The following is a 19,971-nucleotide window of genomic DNA, read 5'->3' on the forward strand; positions in this document are numbered from 1 at the left end:
GTCTTCAGCATAACCTAATCTGTTATCAGTGGAAACATACTGCGAACAAGCCTAAGTGCATAGGTAACACAAACCCAGCAGATGATAACAGGGTCTAATGTTCATCCCGTCACAGCAGAGAAAGTTAAGAAAGTCAGAGAAACACATTTCAGACAGGTGAATCAAAGAAGAGAGAAAAACCGGGAACAGACTCGGTTTCCCCCTGTTTTCCTTCAGCCCAACAGCTCAGTCTAAACACTGAGCTTCTCTTCTGGTACCATTAGATCTGAACACTTAGATCAACAGTGAAATGTTTCTTAAGTTCAGCTGACTGTTTTATTTTGTGTTTAGACTTTTGGCATCTCCAGTCTAAGTGTTCCTAACGTGGCCTCCGGGGGCCCTCTAAGTCCTGATTGTCTTTTACATCTGCAACAGAGTATGGTACATGTACGACAGACAGCCCATTTCATCTCAGCTGTTCAAAACAAGGTGCTGCACCATCACAACAGTAAACTTGAACTAACACTGACAAACAGGATGTGCTGATGAGTGAGTCTAATGACTGATGCAAGGTTAATATTGAAAGGGAGAAAATAAGAGCACAGAGACAAAGAGTAACCAACTGCATACACTGACAAAATACTGGGTGTATGAAAAAACATATTAAAAGCTGCAATAGATTTCACGAGAGGTGTCAGAAAAACATGACCAGCGATTTAAAATCCGGTGTTCATTTAAAAGAGAGAAGAGCCGCTCATCGACTGTAGGGCCTGAATCATCAGAGCCACTTTAAAAGGGAAATAATTACTGAGCGGCCTTCAAATCAACAAAAAGTACAAGGTGATGAGAGACGAGATGAGTGAATCTAAACACAAATACCACTTGATATCTCATTACAGTCTGCATGTAGCAGTTCAACTAGAGGGACAAGAGCACAGCAGGCTTTGATGTGGGATTGAGTGAATTACTGCTTATTAAATCAAGTTTAACTATATGCTCAAGATTTATGGAATATTTTAAAGATTCATAAAGACCTGGTTGATAATGTCATACTTTATATACACATCTATCTTATTCAAACTTCCATATCAGTTTTATTGTGACTTGGTTTTGAAATTGGCAAATGGGTTAAAGGAGTGCTGTGGAGTGTATCCTTTCTTACCCAAACACTTGACATTGCCGACTGCGTAGGCTGAGGCGGCCCGGGGCTTGTTAGTGACCAAGGCCAGCTCCCCAAAGTACTGACCCCTGTTACAGCGCGTTATCTCCACCTCCGCATTGTCTGCATGGTCCGCCTTCGTCTGTGGGGAGGGGAGAAGAATAGGAGCGGATTGAAGGTTAGGAAGCGAGTGCCTCATTCTGTTCCCCCTCAGCAGTACTCGCAGGCTGAGACTATTGTGATTCCCCCTGTTGCTAGGCAAAAACACTTGTGTGCTCTGGTGGTTTTTCATGGGGAGTGTGGGCTGTCACTGTCAAAATCTTCTGCATAGAAGCTAGCTGGTAGAAGAATAAATCCACTGCTATAATGCTGCATGTTCCTCAACCAGGAAAAACACTTGATTATTCAACTCTGACAGGATTGTGAATTTCAGGCGATCTTTCCTTTTTTACCCAAGTAGTTGGTTCATTAAAACTGAGCCAAGAGATAAAGGACAGCTGGAAAATGGAGGCATGCTGAGAGAAATAAATTCACAGTAAAATCTTTCAACTGAAAATATGGGATAAGGTGATCTTACTTTACTCTTCATCATGATCTTGACCTCCCCAGATTCTACGACGTAGAAGCACTCAGCCTTGTCTCCCTAAGGAGAAGAAAACAGACACGGTATCATTACTTTGATAACAAGTTATGTAGTATTATATCAAAATGTGGAAACAATAAGCATTTCACTGCTGAGCCGTTTTCAGACATGAATTCCGGAAAATGTCTGAACAATTGGGTCTAGACATTCTGCAGAGTTCACCTTATACATGTGAACAACTCAGCAGGAGATTGTGCGGTTCTGTCACATTTACAACAACAGGAATTTCTTAGAAACATTCAGGTGAGGGGTAGCGTCTGGGTAGATAATACAGGAGGTGGGACATGAAGTCTAAATTCCAATGCAGAAATCCTTAGGGTTTTCTTAAACAGCACATCGACACTGTTGTCAGCTGTTATCCCCAAAAACTCTTGAATCTGGTATTCTCTCCGAGTTGACATCTTCATCTGCATCTACATGTTTGACACCTCTTTTCATCTTGAGATATTTGTATTTTTTACGTTATTTCTGTCGCATGTTAGAAACGTCATCAACTCGCCCACTCGCTCTCTGATAATCTCTTGCTGTATTCTCACATGGGCTCGTTCATTATCTAGGGGTTTTGCTAGGGAGCAGGCAGGGTATAAACTCCAGAGAATGTCTTGATTTGCCTTCTCAATAATAACCCCTCCGGATAATTTCCGGACATTACCCAGAGGTCAGTTCGTGTCTCACCTGTGTGATGATGCGTTCGCCATCTAAGAACTGCTTTGCTCCTAATACATCCACTATCTTCATCCTCTCGTTTGCCTGGACAGAGAAATTAGGGAGAAATGTTGATGAGGATGAGTCAAGACAAATAAGGTAGAGGCAGGGAGTTTATGAAGATTATGATCATGAAGACACTGTAAACCATTAATGACAAAATAAATAGTTTTGCGATCACCAGAATTAAATACACAATTTCTTAGTGAGTGTAGACTGTGCTGCGGTTAGATGGATGACAAACTTCACAAGTGGCGGGACAAAAGAAAGAACGATTACACTCACCTCCAGTGATTTGAGTAAGGGCACAGATTCGATGAAGGTCTCGTACATCCTCCTCTTCTTGGCATTGTTCTTCACAATGAGTCTACGAAATGTGGCACGGTCCTAAGGAAAACAAACCCGAGTAAACAAACCTCCAAGAATTAGATTGTCTGACTGTTCCTGGTCATCCCCCATCTGGCCACAGGGTGGAGCAGCAGCAGCAAAAACCATCAGTGCTGAACACTGGCTCCATTCATAGATCACAGGACTCCATTCTTAAAATGTACATGCATCGCAACTCAATGTGCTGTGTACGGTAACTGGCAGTGTTCACAACTGGAACATTTAAGACTAAATAAAACCTCTGCAGTATCAAGCGGTGGTTTACATGGCCCATAAATAACTACAAAATAGTCAGTATTTGCAAATACAATGAAAAAGCATGACGCTGTCTGCTTTAGCACAGTTTGTGTGTGTTTGTCTATTTTGACAGTCTTACCAGTCCCCATAGTGACCCCTCTTCATTGGCGACGATGGTGGCGGCACGTGGCGTGTTGTACATGAGTGCCAGCTCCCCAAAGCTGCCCTTATTATTATACTGCCCCACACAGTTTCCCGATACCACGATGTCGAACACACCCCTGGAGCAAGAGAGACAGTGATGGAGAGTTGGGAAAAGAGGAAAACAAATAAATGGGGAAAGAGAAACAACAACTTGGATTGTTTTTGGATTAAACAGAAACATTAGTTATTGATTAATCTAACTTAGTAGTTAAGAGATGATTGGTGTTTAGTTAAATGACCCACTGACTGGTTTATTTATATATAATTACGGATCAATGCCTCAGGACAGGACCCCGATAGTCTGTCACACTGGGTAGTTGCCCCAGTGTGCAAAGTTATGTCCATATTTCATTTAAAACAGTTGCATCTGCATGTACAGTATCAATAACTCCATATGCTGCTGATTCAGTATAATACCGCTCTCCCCCTGTATCTTATGAGGATTAAACCTGGGGAAGGTCATTTACAGCACTGTTGCTCGCCAGGATTAAACCGTCATTTTGAAAGATATCCTGTCCCCACCAGTGGTTGTGTAGTAGGGCTTATAACCCTTGTCTCTGGTGGAGTATTAAGTATTACTTAGTTTGACTGGATTACCATGAAAACAGGAACGATGATCACTCGTGTCCGTCAGTTTAGCTTAGCACAGTTTAACAGGTTGGTCCACAGGCTGTTTAAAATACTTTGATGCTTGTTCTTTAACAGAGCGTCAGAGCAAGATGGTAAAACTGTTTTCACACAGTGAATCTGCCTGAGCCTAGAAAAGCAGATGTTAAAAAATAGACCAAGATTCTTGGAATAACTATCTTAACCTTTTCATAGAAACAGGCAACTCACTCACGACTAATTTGAAACCAGAGGAAGTTAAGATGAATTTTCAAATTCTTACACTTTTCTAGGAAAAGAAGAACAATGCTACATTAAAGCAATAGGACAAACGGATGTGACTTCTTGCATTGAGAGGCTGTGTGCATAATGAATATGTTGTCTGACTCGTCAGCCCCTGGGTCTTCAGATTTTTAACAACATCTCACCATTTACCAGGATAGAAAAATGAATCGGTCCTTTAGCTTCACAGTGGTTTGTCAACAACTAAGATCTTACAGCATTATTAGAAAGTTGCAGACAGGGCATCTTTGATGAAAATGACTGATGCAACATCAAAGAGCCAAACTAAGCACAAACAATTATTATTTATACTACTGATGACTTATAGTTGAATGGTTGCTTGTCTCTGTATGTGGGCCCTGCGATACGCCAGTGAGCTGTCCAGGGTGTACCCCGCCTTTCGCCCAAGGCCAGCTGGGATAGGCTCCCGCCGCAACCCCTCAAAATGATAAGCAGTATAGATTATGGATGTTTGACTTACAGTTGGAACATCCACCCAAACTAATTTGTTTGGTTACATTAAAGCGGCTTCAAATGTTTTAAAAACAAAGAGCTCAATACCACTAGGATCCTTTCACATCATTTCCATGTCACCACTCCTGTTTTATATTTACTCCTCCTCCCTGAGGGCTTCTCCAGTTCCTTCCTTCCTTCAAGGCTTCAGAACAGGATTGTTCAGGTTTGTGTGAGAAGGCTGCTCCTTATATATACATACACATTACAGATGATCTCAGGCCGGGTAAATGCTTGGAGGGCACACTTATGCTTTCATTATACCTCATGAAACTGTCGAGATTGATCATTTTTCAGACAGTGGCGTTGTGGAAATTGCACAATATCCCCACTAATCAAGATCCAAAACAGTGTAGTACATCTGACAGCAGGGACTAATGTGTTTATATTGATGGTTAATGTGACGCCAACAGGACTGCAGAGATGTGTATATATAAGGTTTAATGACTTTGAAGTTTGAACATTTAAACATGTTAAAATGTCCTCTATTCTTCCCCTGCTTTCCTTTTTCTTTCTTTGCCGTTTATCCCTCACACTCCAACCTGCTGGTGACAGTAACTACCACCTACCCTTTTAACAGGTCAGGGAAAACTCTGGGATAGTATACGACCAGGCAGGCGTGCTGCTATTAAAGGTCGTCGCATGTCTCCTGTAGGGCCACACGCTGTGTTAGACAGAGTGTTGGTAGATGGCAAGATATAGCACTCAACAAGAGGAGATAAACTGCTGTGAAAAACGGATCTGCGGCATACCAAGAACGACCAGAAGCTGTGGTGGGATAAACAATGACCAGCCACTAGCCTAAGACTGGTGGGTCTGTTCTCTTTCTGCTGACGGAGGTCAAAAACCCCCATCAAGGTAAGGTCATCACTTATCAGCATGGTGTAAGACGATTGAGGAAGTTTATCGAAGTTACCAACAATCATTTAAATAAAGATACTAACCAAAAAATGTTTTTACTTCCTCTTTTTAAAAAACAAGTCCAATGGAATATTAATTAATATTAACTAATTTTCAAAAGCTAAATGCATAGGTTTTTTTTCTATGCCTGTCTTTTACATCAAGAGAGATTAGATCCACTTTATTACTCCTGCAATGTAACAGTGTACTGTAGCCCAGGCTACAAAACCTCAGCAGCTGTTTACAACAACAATAATATGGGTTAATGTATGTATATATATATATATATATTGTGTATACACAATACCTGTAACTAATAATACTGATAATGTTATTTTTTATTCCTCTGTATGTGAAAGTCATTTTTTGTACACTGCAATTTATAATGACACCCTGCATTGGTCCAGATTATTGGCTGAAGACTAAGAGGGACAGAGCTTTTGAAATCTGGAACATCCTGCCCAAGAAATACAGTCGGCTGCTTCGGTAGCTTCCTTTAATTCAAAGCTTGATGCAAACTTTTATCGTAAAGTTTGTATTATTGTGTTGGAATATCATTTCTGTAACAAATTTAGTATTTATATTCTTTCAGAACTGTGAAATGTATTTTTACTTCTACGTGTGTTATTTGTGAAGCACAAGGGCTATACAAATACAGATATTGTCAATATCATTAATTCAAAGAGCAGCCTCAAACCAGCAACTATGAAGCCTTACAATATTTATACTCTCCAAAAACAAATATTTGAATAAACAAACTTTAATGACCCAACATGCGTGTGTGTGTGTGTGTGTGTGTGTGTGTGTGTGTGTGTGTGTGTGTGTGTCTTCCTTCTACCTTTCTATGACGTAGAAGTTGTCTCCATCATCTCCCTGGTCGATGACGTGGTCCAGGGGCTGTACCCGTGACTCAAACATGGCGTCTAGCACCTCAGAGAATTGCTCCTGGATGGGCGATGGAAGGAGTGATGTCAGACACAGATGAGTCAGAGAAACAAATAATAGGAGTGGAACTGTTCTGTATGTGTGTGTGTGTGTGTGTGTGTGTGTGTGTGTGTTTACACTAGCAGCTCAAGAAGCTATCTATCCATCTCATATGAGTAATGCTCCTGAGCAGAGTCGAGATGAGGTTTTATTATTCCAGTGGGGAAATAAAGAACATAAGGTAAAGTACAGTAAACATTTTCATAACACTGATATCTTATTTTGCATACTTCCATACTCGCTCTTTCTATTTTGAGTGCATAAGTAATCTGGTCTCACTGACAAGTATGGTAACATACAGTGTGCTATGAGGGTGTATTCAAATCGGTCAAAAAGCTGGAGGGAGGGAGGGACCATCGATTTGTGACCAACAAAAAATAACGTGTCATTTGCACAGATGGCAAATGACCAGAAAGTAAAACATTAATTGTTTAGGCAAGGGAACAAAGCAGCAATGTTTGCAGGAGATGATCGTGGTCACATGTTGCGATCGTCATTCATGGTTGGTGCACACAGCCTTAATGGACACCACCCTATTGTTATTCACACTACACCAGTGATTATGCTGTGAACACAGTATATGTGGGTGTCCTGACGGAAGTATCCAATGAATGACTGTTTATATTTTACAGCAATAAGCAAATTTCAGGATATTATTTCTGTCTATTGGGCTTGAGTCCTTTGCATTTTATTATGATAAATAGAATAAAAGTGGTTTTAATAACAAATAATTTTTAAGCACATATTCTAAACCAAAACAAATCTATTGATGGCCAAATAAAGTAGGGTCTTGGTTAAGTCTTTTTACAACACCATCGAAAATCAAGCACATAATCACAGCACTGTAGCATTGGCTTTCAAGCCAATGAGACACGCAAATTAAACAGACCTCTACTGAATCAAGATACAATGAACACACCAAATATGTTTAACAAGCGTTTAGTTGTCCATTTCCATCTGCAGTTTATCATCTGACCTGCACCAAGAGCAGTTTCCTCTGAAGCCAGTGTTACACTGTAAGTGACGGTTCACTAAGCTCCGCGTGATACATCAGACGGTGTGCACGAGGCTCTGTGTGGGCGTCCATCTATCCATCAATTTGTTGTGTCCATTCAGATAAAAACCATGCAACATCACTGACTGAGCACACAAAGTATAAGTATTAAATAAAACAGTATTGCAGGGCTTCTGTTCTCTATTGTATGGTTTCTTCTGGTGACTCTGTGAATGTAGTATGAATGTAGATGTGATGTTAACATAGGGCTGCAATGATCCTGAGACAGAGACGGACATTTTGATAAGAACATCAAGAATTATGTATCGTCATACAGAATGAAGGAAACGCAAAATCCCATACCTCTATCACATGTAAATCACAAAATAACTGTCTTATTTAAACTTACAGGAAGCTGTATATTACACACTACGCCTTTTTTTATTTATTTAGTTCAATGATTTGTTTTAAAGATATATTTGGGGGATTTCAGCTTTTATTTGAAAGGACAGAGTCAAGGGTGAAAGAAGGAGAGCGAGCAGGGAAAACATGCAGCAAAGGACCGGATCAGGAACCAAACCTGCAGGGCTGTGGGAGGACTCAAGCTTCCCGAAGTACAGCACCCGCTCAACCAGGTAATTGATTGGTTGCCCCAGTCCAATCATGATTGAGTGATCATGCCTGTAGTGAGTGTAATTGATGGATAATATCTCTGAAATGTCAGAATACCCAGACACATTCACATCATCAGTGTGGGAACTTTTAATTGTTCAATATGAAACTCTTGTGAATCCACATTCAGGTGAAGGATCCATGTAAATTCAAAAGTGGAGAAAAGTAATCTTCATATAAGCACCATGGGTCACTGAATGGTTTGACGAAGATCTCATCCCTGTAATAATCTATATAAACTGAAACACTTCTTGGAGTTCAACACCGAACTAAGACAGGGATGTTTATCTTTTTCTGTATGTGGACAGTTCTTTTTTGCAATGTGTCTGTATATATATGTGTGTGTCTCAGAGTTTTATTCACCTGATCTAATGTTTTGAAGAATAGGATGTCTCGGCAGGCCTCCTGCAGTCTGCAGCGCTGTTCGTCTGTTTTGGGGTGAACCACTCTGGGCTCTGAGTCCTCGTCCTCGTCATCTGGGTTGAACGCCTCCGCACACACTAGAGGGAAGACATGCAAACCCACTTAACACACTGCAAGGTGTCCTGTGTGATCACACTGTAATCTGACAGAGCAAACAATCCAGGTGAGAGAGTATTAGACAGACTTGTTCAGAGATTAATCAAGTCACAGGAGGGATTAAGTGTTAATGAAAGGAGCCTCCAAATAACCTTGTAAACAAGGATAAAAAAAATGCAAGAAAACAAATAACAAAGGGCCGGTCAACAAGTTGCTGACAGCTCAGGTAATGAGAACCTTTTAAAAATACACCACCACCAGCGGAATTGATCCTGAAACAACAGGGGTTTTTACCCAGCACAAAATTTAAGAGGTGAGACATTGTGCTTCTTTTAAATGGTGACAAATTGTAGCTCGCTCTGAACCATCCATCTGATGCTCTCCTCTTTTCACCTCTCCAGTATCTCTCCCTCTGTTCGTGTTTCATCTGTCTTTCACACTTCTCATCTCCTCTCTCCTGTCCGGATCATGAAAAGGAGGAAATCAGGATAATACAATCAAATTATAACTAGATCTGTTATTTTTGAGGTGATGATTACATCAAACATATGTATAATTTATAAATTATAATGACAAGAATTTACCAGTCACCTGACTTATATCAGATAATGCACAATTTGGGCCGACAGCCACAAAACCCAGCAAAACAACTCGATTGCTATTTATGACTTACTGCAGTGCAATCAGTGGATTCTGTGCTCTCACTACATCTGTCTTTCATAAAATCCTCCATCAAACCTCATGCCTTCTTCTTTGTGCTCTCTCTCTAGGATTCAGTTGCCACACTCATTTCAAATATATGGATTTAAAAATTAGACAGCTTGTGACATAAACTTTGGAGAACACCGAGCTGAAGGCTTCTCTTCTTCAGCACACTGAGCCTGTTCTCACATCCTGAACCAGCTGCGGCTACAACAACAGGAGAAAACTCATCCTCTACTTCCTCTCGCTTCACCTGAGCCTGCTGCCTTCAACCTGTTTCTTTATGAAAGGGCTTCTTATATCCACAGCCTTCAAGTCTTGCCACCGTGAATTAGCTTACTAGTTGCCTCCAGATGCCGACAATGACAGGTAATCAGTGATCTCTCTCTCCCTCTCTCTACCTCTCTCCCTCTCTACCTCTCTACCTCTCTACCTCTCTACCTCTCTCTAGCTACCTCTCTCTCTCGCTACCTCTTTTTGTCACTAGCTCAAACAACATGCACATGTGCAGGGTAGGAAGATGTAGATCAGCTGATTGAATGAGAGCAGTTGTACTTTGTAGTTTATGATCAACTATACCATTAGGGCTTTGCAAACTCCAGCATGTCCAGAACTCTGCCGCCCGCCTACTTACCAGAACCCAATCAACTGATCAACTCACCCCAGTCCTCCACGACCTCCTTCACCAATTAAAACCGCTTTTAGAGTTTTGAAAAGTGCAATATAAATGTAATGTATTATCATTATTATTATTAATGTACGCCAGGTATGACCAATGAAAAGATCCCGGGCCAGGTCTGGAGCAGCAGATGCCCAAGCACAACGATGGCTAAGACTACCAAGCAACGAGGAATACAAACATTCACTTCCTGTAATAACCCTGACAGAGTCTTTTTTCCAGTAACTTGCACAGCCGACACACAAGGCTATGGGATCATTGATTCTACACTGATGTTAATACAATCATCAAAGTGACAGACATTGTGTTGTGTGACAACATGTTTGAAGATGCTATAGATGTGACTGGTAAATCACATCTTGAAAAATCTAGTCACAAGATGCAAAAGGTATCAAGAGACACGTATAATAACTCACTAACGCACGCGCGTGTGACATTTACCACATGGAACAGTGTGTGTTTGTACAATCACGACATTGTATGTATGTTAATTCATGCCAATCATTTTTGGAACCATGTAACCTCAAAAGTTTTGACGTGTTAACTCCTTTAGTTCAGCTTGATCAGGCAGATTAACACAAAGGACCAAATAAAAAGTCGTTACAGTGTAAGTTTAAACCCAAATTTGATGCAGTCACTTATGAACACAATTCAGAATCAGATAAGGCCAAAGGTACAGGCAGGTCCATCATCCTCATGGGTAACTTGTTGGAATGTGATTTGTCTGGTTTCCCTCATGCTGCCAAAACGTTTACAAGCCACAGTTCACTTGTAACCTGGGAGTGTGATCAAATGCAATGCATATATAAATAAATAAATAAATAATCACCCTATTTCATGATATGGTTCTAACATTATGTACCGGATGTGAGAAAACACAGAATATTACTGACAGAAATCCCTGTGAAATGCATGTGTGTGGGTACTTTTACACTGAGATTGCGAGATAGACTTTTCACAATTCCGCAAAGAAAATGAAAGCATAGCGGTTAGAAAATAATGAGTGATTTTTAATTTTTGGGTGAACTATCTCTTTAATTTGGGAGATTTGCCTTAATCTCCCAAATTTATGCTGAAAGTATTTCATTAGCTGCAAGGGCTTGTGTTTGTGTTCGACTTTGAAGGGATATAATTAGTTGGACTTTAAATATTCTGTGCATCTTCATCTTTGTAACTTAAACCCTCAGTATGAGATTTATTGTTGTCCGTTCCATGGATCAGAAACAACTCTACAACATTATCTTTAAAGTAAATTTCTAGACTCAGCCAACAGCTACTTATTTATGCATCCAACAATAACAGATCACCATTAACATTCATGTGAAGTTGTGTTTCTGGCCATCTGATCAATGTGAAATCCAACATTCACCCTTTTTCAGTTCTGTTTTTGGCCTTCGCCAACTACTGAGGCAAAGATCTGGCTCTTCAGCTGCTCCGTGCTCTAACATGATCACCAGCTATTCACCAACTGTCTATCTTTCTGTTGTTTGGTGCTGAGCAGGTAGTGCACAGTGGGTTTTTAGAGCTTTTAAGTGAAAAACTGTTACTTGCTGCAGCCAAAAATTAGATAATGAGTGTTTTTAATACTATAAACAACCCTTTTCATACTGTGATATTGTAATTGTATACATTGATACAGTTGAAAATAAAATATATTTTTGTGCCATTGCTTCATTCTAAATCTGTGTATAGCATTATTTGCCAAGCTTGACCAGTCTGTCATGGTTAGACCGGCTATCGGCAACCTCGGGAGAATTCCTGCTGCGTTATTGGACCATCGCCACACTTATCTGGGCAAGACGGTTTCTCATACTGTTTAATATAGTACTTCTTTCCAATTTGAAATATGGGCTAATTCATTATTTTAACAAAAGAAAATTGCCTGTAATTCTGTGTGTGGCATGATTTGAAGTTATTTTATATGGGTGTAATGATTTTGTCGTTGTACCTACACAATTATTTAGACCTCCAAACAGATAAATATTTTATATCATTGTCACTACAGAAGGTCTACTTATACCAGTACATAGATAAATACATTAAAAATAAATACATTATGCTAAAGAAAAAGGCTATTTATGTATTTTGACATGTATTTATTTATTTATGCATTTCTACATTCATTTATGTATATCTTTATGTACTTATCTATTCATATATAGCCCACAAGACGTTTTTTTACAACTTTCTCCTGCACCGCAGGACAACAAATTAACTCCACGTACTCCTAACCTATTAGATACTGGTTTAGCAAGCAGGATGAACAATAATGGTGGGGCAGCTGTAAAGATAAACGTCAGTAGACACACCCAGAGCCTAATCAAAGTGCAGTGTGCTGTGACGGCTGACGACATTCATTTACTCGTATGTAAACACTAGACTGTGCGTGAGAAAACACAAGCCCCGTACACACACAAGATTACAGGCACCAACACAGAAACAGAGACGGCAGACACACAAACACAACACATTGGCACTTCTGACTCTGGTTTTTTACATGCATGGCATAGGTAAATATATTCAAGTTGACAGAGAGAAACAGATCACCAGGGTTTCACATGCATGACACACACAATAATGCACACACACCCTATAATGTCCCTGGTGTGGATTACACTTACGGGACATGACGTCACACACCAACATGCACACTCACACTCACGCTCATACACACACGTCGGTAAACACATGTTACCTGACACTCTCCTGTTGAATCTGCTGGGTGGTGGAGCTGTGGAGAGAAGAGAGGGAGGCATGGAATTAAAATCATTGTTTTTACACAATGACATTTAATACGATTATGTGATTGCTATGAAATTCTCATCATCGTGATCATCCCTTCTGATGAGGTGTTTATGACATTACATGAAGAGAGAGGAGGAGGATTTAGAAAAAGGAAAGGGGGACAGAGGGCAGACAGTGAATCAGAGTGACAGTCAGCCATACGAGAGTAAGTGAGAGAGTCAAACAGATAAGGTGAAGAGAAAAGAAAAAGTAGGACATGCTCAAAAAAGCACATTAGGTTGATGAAATGAATTGAGAAAGGAAGACAAAGTAATGTAAAGTTCACAATTTATTAATTATTTGTAAGCAGTGGCGACAGCCTACTACATGATCATCAGCACACAACTGCAGCAAGTTTTTCAAGATTGCAAACTACAAAAATCATGATCTAACTAGCAGCTACAATCACATGACCTGAAGCCAGACAGATATGAGTGAATTAAATAATAACTTTAAAAAAGCCCCCACTGTGACCTCTTTACCAGTAAAATGTTTACAATGAATAATGTATCAGGAGAGACAAAGGATGAGAGGGTTTTGACACTAATGTCTGTATTGATTCCATTACACTGTGGCTTCATAATACCATTTCCTAACAGCACCATTACATCTAATCAATTAGGATCCAGCAACACATTTCATTCCACAAATGACAACAGGTGTTGCATCTTTATTTTTGATGCCAGAATCGACCATTGCTGCGTCCTGTGTTTGTCACAAACAGAAAACATTGGGTGAGAAGACATTTATGTTTTGACTTGACAAGCAGGCCTGCCTGTTCCACTGCCTCAAAAAGCCTCAAGCTGTTCACTGTTTGGAGACACAGATGCTGTCGTTAATGTTCCTCAACAACCAGGATGGCACATTTGATCTCACACTGTAATCGTTCAATGATTCATAACAGCACACATCTGCCCAATGAACTTGTTGGCATTGGTTGCCATTCTGAACTCTGACCCCCTGTAAGTCAGAGCTACTACAGATACAGCTACAGTGCTTGAGTATTGAGAAAGCAAGCACTGCTGTGTTCACTACACCACAAGTTAAGTCAGTGTTGTGATGCTGACCAACTTAACTCGCACAGGGGTTGATAGATTTGAAAAGACTGATGATAAAACACAGCAATATCAAATCAGTAGGGGTGTAATGGTACTCGAAAATCATGGTTCGGTACAAGAAACAAGAAACAGAAAACATTAAACAGATCTTTAATGTCTTTTTATTCAACACTGGTTTAGTGAACAGATAATGGCTCTGGCTTTCTTACCTAAAAAGAAAGTTCCATTTACAAAAGCAAAATAAATATTCTTTCAAATATTGTCAATAAATAAAATAGTAAAATGTATATCCATTAAGGTTCAAGATGTAGAAAATGAATTGTACTATTTTTAAATCATAATAATAATAATTAAGAATATGGATTTTATTTTTTGGGGCAGAAAGGGTGGCCCTGTGGCACTAATACTGTTTATAAAGGGCTGGTTACGACTTGCTGGCGGAAATGCAGACAAGAGGGAACTTCTCAATGGGGCAAGATTACTTTCAAGCTTGAGTTTGATCCCTGCGTTCTCAAATTTTTTTTTGTACAATCAACTTGTCTTGTCCGTTGTCATTAAAGTTGTAAATATATATGTTAATTTATATCACCTAGAGATGTGCAAATTGTTTTCTTCAATGACTCAATATATTGGTTGAAGAATCAGTGTGATTTCAGTCAACCAAACTTTTCTTTGGTCAATTACTGGTTTACTGCAAAAATAAGTACCACACAGAATATGTAGAATATGAAAATCTTCATGAGTCGGGTGACAAACTTAACCCACCAAGATTCCAGCACACACAGAAAACGTAAGCAGAATCCTTCAGCAGTAAATGCCTTGTGGAAAGAGATCAACTGATGGCGAGACATAACAAATGCTGTCACCAACTACTTCTCAAGTCTATTCAAACAGTAGAGATAGAATTTGGCAAAATTTGGCACAACATGCAACAATTAAAATCTTTTTAAAGGATTCACATTATAATATTGACAAAAATCCCTTTTATGTTAATAACACACAGCCCTACCTAAAATGCATGTCTCTAAAAATTACTTAACCAAGCATGTCCCAGACTTTTGCATACCTGACATTTAGATCACAGCTAATAACACTGTTTAGAAGGCAAACATTGTGTCAATGAATGTGTCTGTATTAACATGAAGACTTAAATAATATATAATTACTAATCTATTTAAGTGTTGGCTCAAGAGAATGCAACACGCCTCTTACATTATGTGAGTACTACATATATCAGGTGAGAGACACTGATATTAGTCTGGAAAGAATAGCAATATAGTCTAAATGTATTATACACTCATGACAGTACTGGCTAATAATGGTTCAGTGGAAATTAAGTGACTCTGGATCATTCAGGTCATTTTAACTCTGATGTCCTGCCTGTGTGTGTCACGTCATGTCTCATGTTGTGTAGCAGGTTTAAACACGTCTCATAAACTCTAATGCGACTCAAACAAACCCAAAGTAAACGTCAGCCCTGTACCTCAGTGATAATGTTTATTGTTGAAGTGTAAAGTGAGTGCAGGTCAGCTGGGGAGTGAGGAGAAAATAGACTCTGACAAAGACCCTGACACAGGACGACCGGACCTTCAATGAGTGTCTGTCTGTTCGTGAAGCAGCAGTGTTATAATTATTCAGTGGTGAAAACCCGCTAAAACTATGAATGTAGAGGAAACCATGATTATTTTCAGTCACTGCATCGATGCAGAATCGTCCACATCTACGCAACATGTTTTAACGCCCAGCTCTAACAGAACCGTATGCAGATAAATAAATGTCATGTCCATTTATATTCTTGAGAAAAGTGGATGTCTAGTTCCATACACTACGCAACCTTTCTCTTGGCAGTTTTGACAGCAGACTTTGCCCAACTAAATCCATTGAGGACAGGAAAAAACTCCATCCTCTTGACTGCATGCTTCCCTCACAGACCTGGCTTCAGACAGGGCATGGTTTGAATCTGGGGCAAGATGACCCTTGCGCCGATTTAGGAGTTGCAAGGGTTGAATACTTAACGATGTAGCCTACAAAAGTACACACTGTGAGCATGTTTAAATACAACTCAAGTCAATTAATATACTACAGTAGCGTTAATGTTCATCTTTAAGAAGTCATTTGACATTTGATCAATTCTTTTGAAAGATGGCACTCTCATTTTATAACAAAACATTTGCTTCTTGCATTTTTGGTTTATTTTTCAGATGATGATACAGAACCTTTAGCTAATGTCTTCAACAACATCAAACTGAAATGGAAATGTCAAAACAGCAGCTAGTTATTGAGTTTAATTCTGGGCCATGATTTCAGTGCATTGCAATTGACACTAGACAGTTTTCATCAGGAAGTATACTGTAGGGCTGGATATGCATACAAATTAGGGCTAATAACGTGGCATGTCAAGAAAGAATAAGGAGTTTTCTTAATAGAATAATAAACAAGGAGAAACAAAAGTCTAGGAATGTGTGTGTGTGCATGCACACGTGTCAGTGTGTACCAGTACGTACAGTATGTATCGTTGTACAGTAACAAGAGTCTCTCTCTGCCCTCCTAGTAAATGGATTGTGGCTTTGTGCAGCATAGGTGTGGGCCTATAGGGGCATCCTAACCTTGGGCTTGTTTGTCCTCTGATTGTGTGTGTCTGCCTGCAACAGGGTGTTGATTTAAACACACTGAGGTTGAGGTCAGGGCCCTAAACACCTGCTTTCTAACACTGGGCTGTTACTAGCCAGCAAGGACATGGTTCATGGCTGCTACACATACACACATAGTGTGTGTCCATTGCTACCCTATTACCATCCTGTCAGAGTCCATTAGATCCAGACTGTGAAGACAGGAGCCTGGGGGAAACTCACACATACACACCACTTTCACCCAGTCACCAGGAGGGATAGACAGAGTTTAACACTCCACTCTCCGTGGAGATCTCTCTTAGTATCCCTCAACACGGATAAAGTCACAGGACAGTCTCGGCTACTGGGTACTGACATTTGTGGCATCAACAGGATGAAATGACTTCATGTCACTGGTTTTGAAAAATTCTACAACCCATTTAAATCTCATCAAGAACAACTTCTGCATTTTACCTATTTGTATATATGTGTTAACTCGCATATGAATAAATTCCATTCAGACTCTTTTGGCATCTGTTTCACCGACATGAATTCTCATTCTGCCTGTCCACATATCAGGCTTTGATGTTGTTTTAACACAGGGTCAGAATTTACAAGGTAACTGCCAAATGACTTATAACTGAATAGGTGCCAAGCACCAGCTAAACTCCTCTTTGGCAGATAATGATTTCCATGCAGGACTCAGTGCGTGCTGACCGTTAACCAATCAAATCAAAGCAAAAACATAGCTCCATTAAACAGGCGCCAAAATGACAGCTTATTTTTCATGCAATGAGATTACTTACAATGCAAAGACGCGAATAGACATGAAAATCTCAACCTAAATATATGAACTCCAATGTGATGGAAAGTCGCGAAGGCAAATCAGTGTTGAGAATGAAAATGACAGTAGACAGGTCCTTGTACCAGCAAGTCATCAAACTGGCCTATGATCAGCCTCAGCCTCAGGTATACTTTAAAGTGAAGTCATCCAGACAGCTTCTGGAGATGACAATGACATTCGCTGAGCTGTGTGCACCTATGGATGGTCTGGTGGGCCCACACACGACAGCTGGCTTCTCTGGCATATCCAAAACAGGTACATCACAGCAATTATAATTATTTCAGCCAGTAGTCCTCCTCTCCTCTTTACTGGAGGAGAACGGACAGATATTCTCTGGTTGTGTTTACTCTCACAAATAAAACAAAAACATTTTGTTGTGTGAATGTAGCATTGAGCTTTCAAAAGACTGGGTGGCTAACGAAAAATACAAACAATTTGGTGAAACAGGAAGTGGATCCATTCTATCGTGGTGTGTTGCTGAGAAGGCGAGGAAGGGTCGACTGAAGCAGTGTGTATGGGTTGTTCTCAAGACACGATCACAAGGACTTTACAGGTTGTTGCTTGTAAATAGAAACCCATCCATCAGGTGCCACACACAGTGAGGTACATTTTGAATGAGAGTAAAAGATAGCCACTAGTTAATAATAGAGGGAGAAACATGTATGAGGTTAAATTGATGGGTGGCATCTTTGTGTACCAGTCCTCGGTGAGTCATCTAAAAAGTACAGTATTTTTCTGCTTATACATGCATTCCTCCTTCACTGTGTTTGATAGTACTTATAAAAGCTCTGCACCCTGTCTGGCTATTTTCCTTCTGACCGGTCCATGCATCTGCAATTATGTTTATTACGGTGTATCTGAAGGTCTGTCTCAGGGCAGGACTTACCGATTGAATAGCTTTCAATCTTAACTACTCAATTTATTAATTGATTTAAGGATGGATGGCATTAAAGCCATGTTTGGTGCCTTCCAAAAGTCTGGCAGAGAAGTGATTCGTCACCCTCCTTTATCCCTGTCTTCTACTTAAACCCCATTTAAGTACTTGGAGGGTATAGCCAGCACTGTGGACAAGATGTGACTATTCAGGTACATGTAGAGAAAACTCATCTGAGTTTGTTTTTTTCAGACCTCTTTCTACAACAGGGTTATGGTGTAAGAAGCGTTATTACACTTTCATGGGTTTAACACTATTCTTGCTTTTTCAGGTTGTATTTGTCATGTGCAAGTAGGGTTAACAGCACAATGAAAGATGTTGGACGAGAATAGACAGGTAAGCTCAGCAGTGCAATAATTAAATTAAAATAAAGGCAAGGTAGAAAGAACAGACTATAAACAAGTTAAATACAATGCAATATTAAAACTATAAACATTCAAAAGGTGCAGTGTGACATTCCTTGCAAATGGAGCAACAGCTTGTGTGTGAATAAGTTATTGCTGAATTGACCCTGAGCTGTCATCAGAACCGGAAGCACCACTCTTTCCTGCTTCACCTGAGGTGTGAATTAGCTGGCAGGTAAAAAAGGGGGACTGGTAAAGCCCTTAGCACTGGAAGAATCAGCACATAGGTGCAAACTGCAGTCACAGTACAGAAAAGTAGTCATTCAGAATGGGGGTGAAAACCATGGTGACCGATGGGTTAAGGTGCCAACCAAAAGGTTACATTTGCATCATGGCAGGGATCTTCATAACATGGCCTTCCTTGAATCTCTTATTCTCTTTCTTATTTCCCGTCAGCTCTCAAAAAATGGGGGATTGAGGAAAGGCATAGAGCGAGGAAGCAATCTTTAGTAATTATCAGAAAGGAGGTGTATTACCATGTAACACCTGGAAAATAATAATAACTATAATTTTTGAGACCTCACTTAAACCCTCCATCAATTCCACAGTTTCATGCTTCTTTAACCACAAAGCCCCTCCCTTCTGAAACTCTATTATCTGCTAAATAACCACCAGCTGGGAGGACGCATTCCAAACTGCTCAAAATGATTTGCTTTGATCCAGGTCCAACTCATGAACAGGTCAGATCACTGTGGGTAGCCCAGCAAGGAGGCATGACAACGCACGCACGCTCTGTGTACACTTTTATTTAGATTTGTCTTGGTTTTTGTTCTTGATTTCTCAAGTTTCAATTTACGTCACAGTTTGTCGCTCTTTAACTCACAGCTAATTAATCCCACACACACACACAGGCAACTTTTTTGTGTGAAAATAAATAAGAGTCTAAAAAACAGGATCAATGGTGATGAAATAAATCACGTTCTCCATTATGAACTTATTTTCGGGGGCATTTACAAGCAAAAGCGTGAATAAAGGAGCCTGATCTAAACGTGTACAGTCCCAGTGATCTGACCAATTTGAAAATAAATCATGAAATGTCTCCAATCCGTCATGTAAAATGCAGTTTCGTCCATTAAGAGCAGGTGGACATACTGAAAATGTGTGCGTGCAAATGCTTTTGTGTGTTTCAATGTGTGGGTGCGTAACTCTGAGTGTGCAATGTGTGAAGTGCTC

General features: G+C 39.9%; 1 protein-coding gene across 3 annotated transcripts in view; it reads right to left on the minus strand.

Annotated features, from left to right (window-relative positions):
- The window catches only part of prkar2aa (protein kinase, cAMP-dependent, regulatory, type II, alpha A), a 43,504-nt gene that overhangs the window by 1,658 nt on the left and 21,875 nt on the right, over positions 1-19,971 (minus strand). For all 3 annotated transcript variants that reach the window (XR_008338805.1, XM_053424430.1, XM_053424429.1), the window contains exons 3-10: positions 12,861-12,896; positions 8,629-8,765; positions 6,454-6,560; positions 3,250-3,391; positions 2,772-2,873; positions 2,457-2,531; positions 1,716-1,781; positions 1,142-1,280 (exon numbers count right to left, since the gene is read on the minus strand). Coding sequence is in view for 2 of the 3 variants with exons in the window: in XM_053424430.1 (XP_053280405.1) it covers positions 1,142-1,280; positions 1,716-1,781; positions 2,457-2,531; positions 2,772-2,873; positions 3,250-3,391; positions 6,454-6,560; positions 8,629-8,765; positions 12,861-12,896 (804 nt within the window). In the remaining variant the exon portion in view is untranslated. The remainder of the gene's footprint in view (positions 1-1,141; positions 1,281-1,715; positions 1,782-2,456; positions 2,532-2,771; positions 2,874-3,249; positions 3,392-6,453; positions 6,561-8,628; positions 8,766-12,860; positions 12,897-19,971) is intronic.

The sequence above is a fragment of the Pleuronectes platessa genome, chromosome 6 (assembly GCF_947347685.1).
Source record: "Pleuronectes platessa chromosome 6, fPlePla1.1, whole genome shotgun sequence".
Taxonomy (NCBI): Eukaryota; Metazoa; Chordata; class Actinopteri; order Pleuronectiformes; family Pleuronectidae; genus Pleuronectes; species Pleuronectes platessa.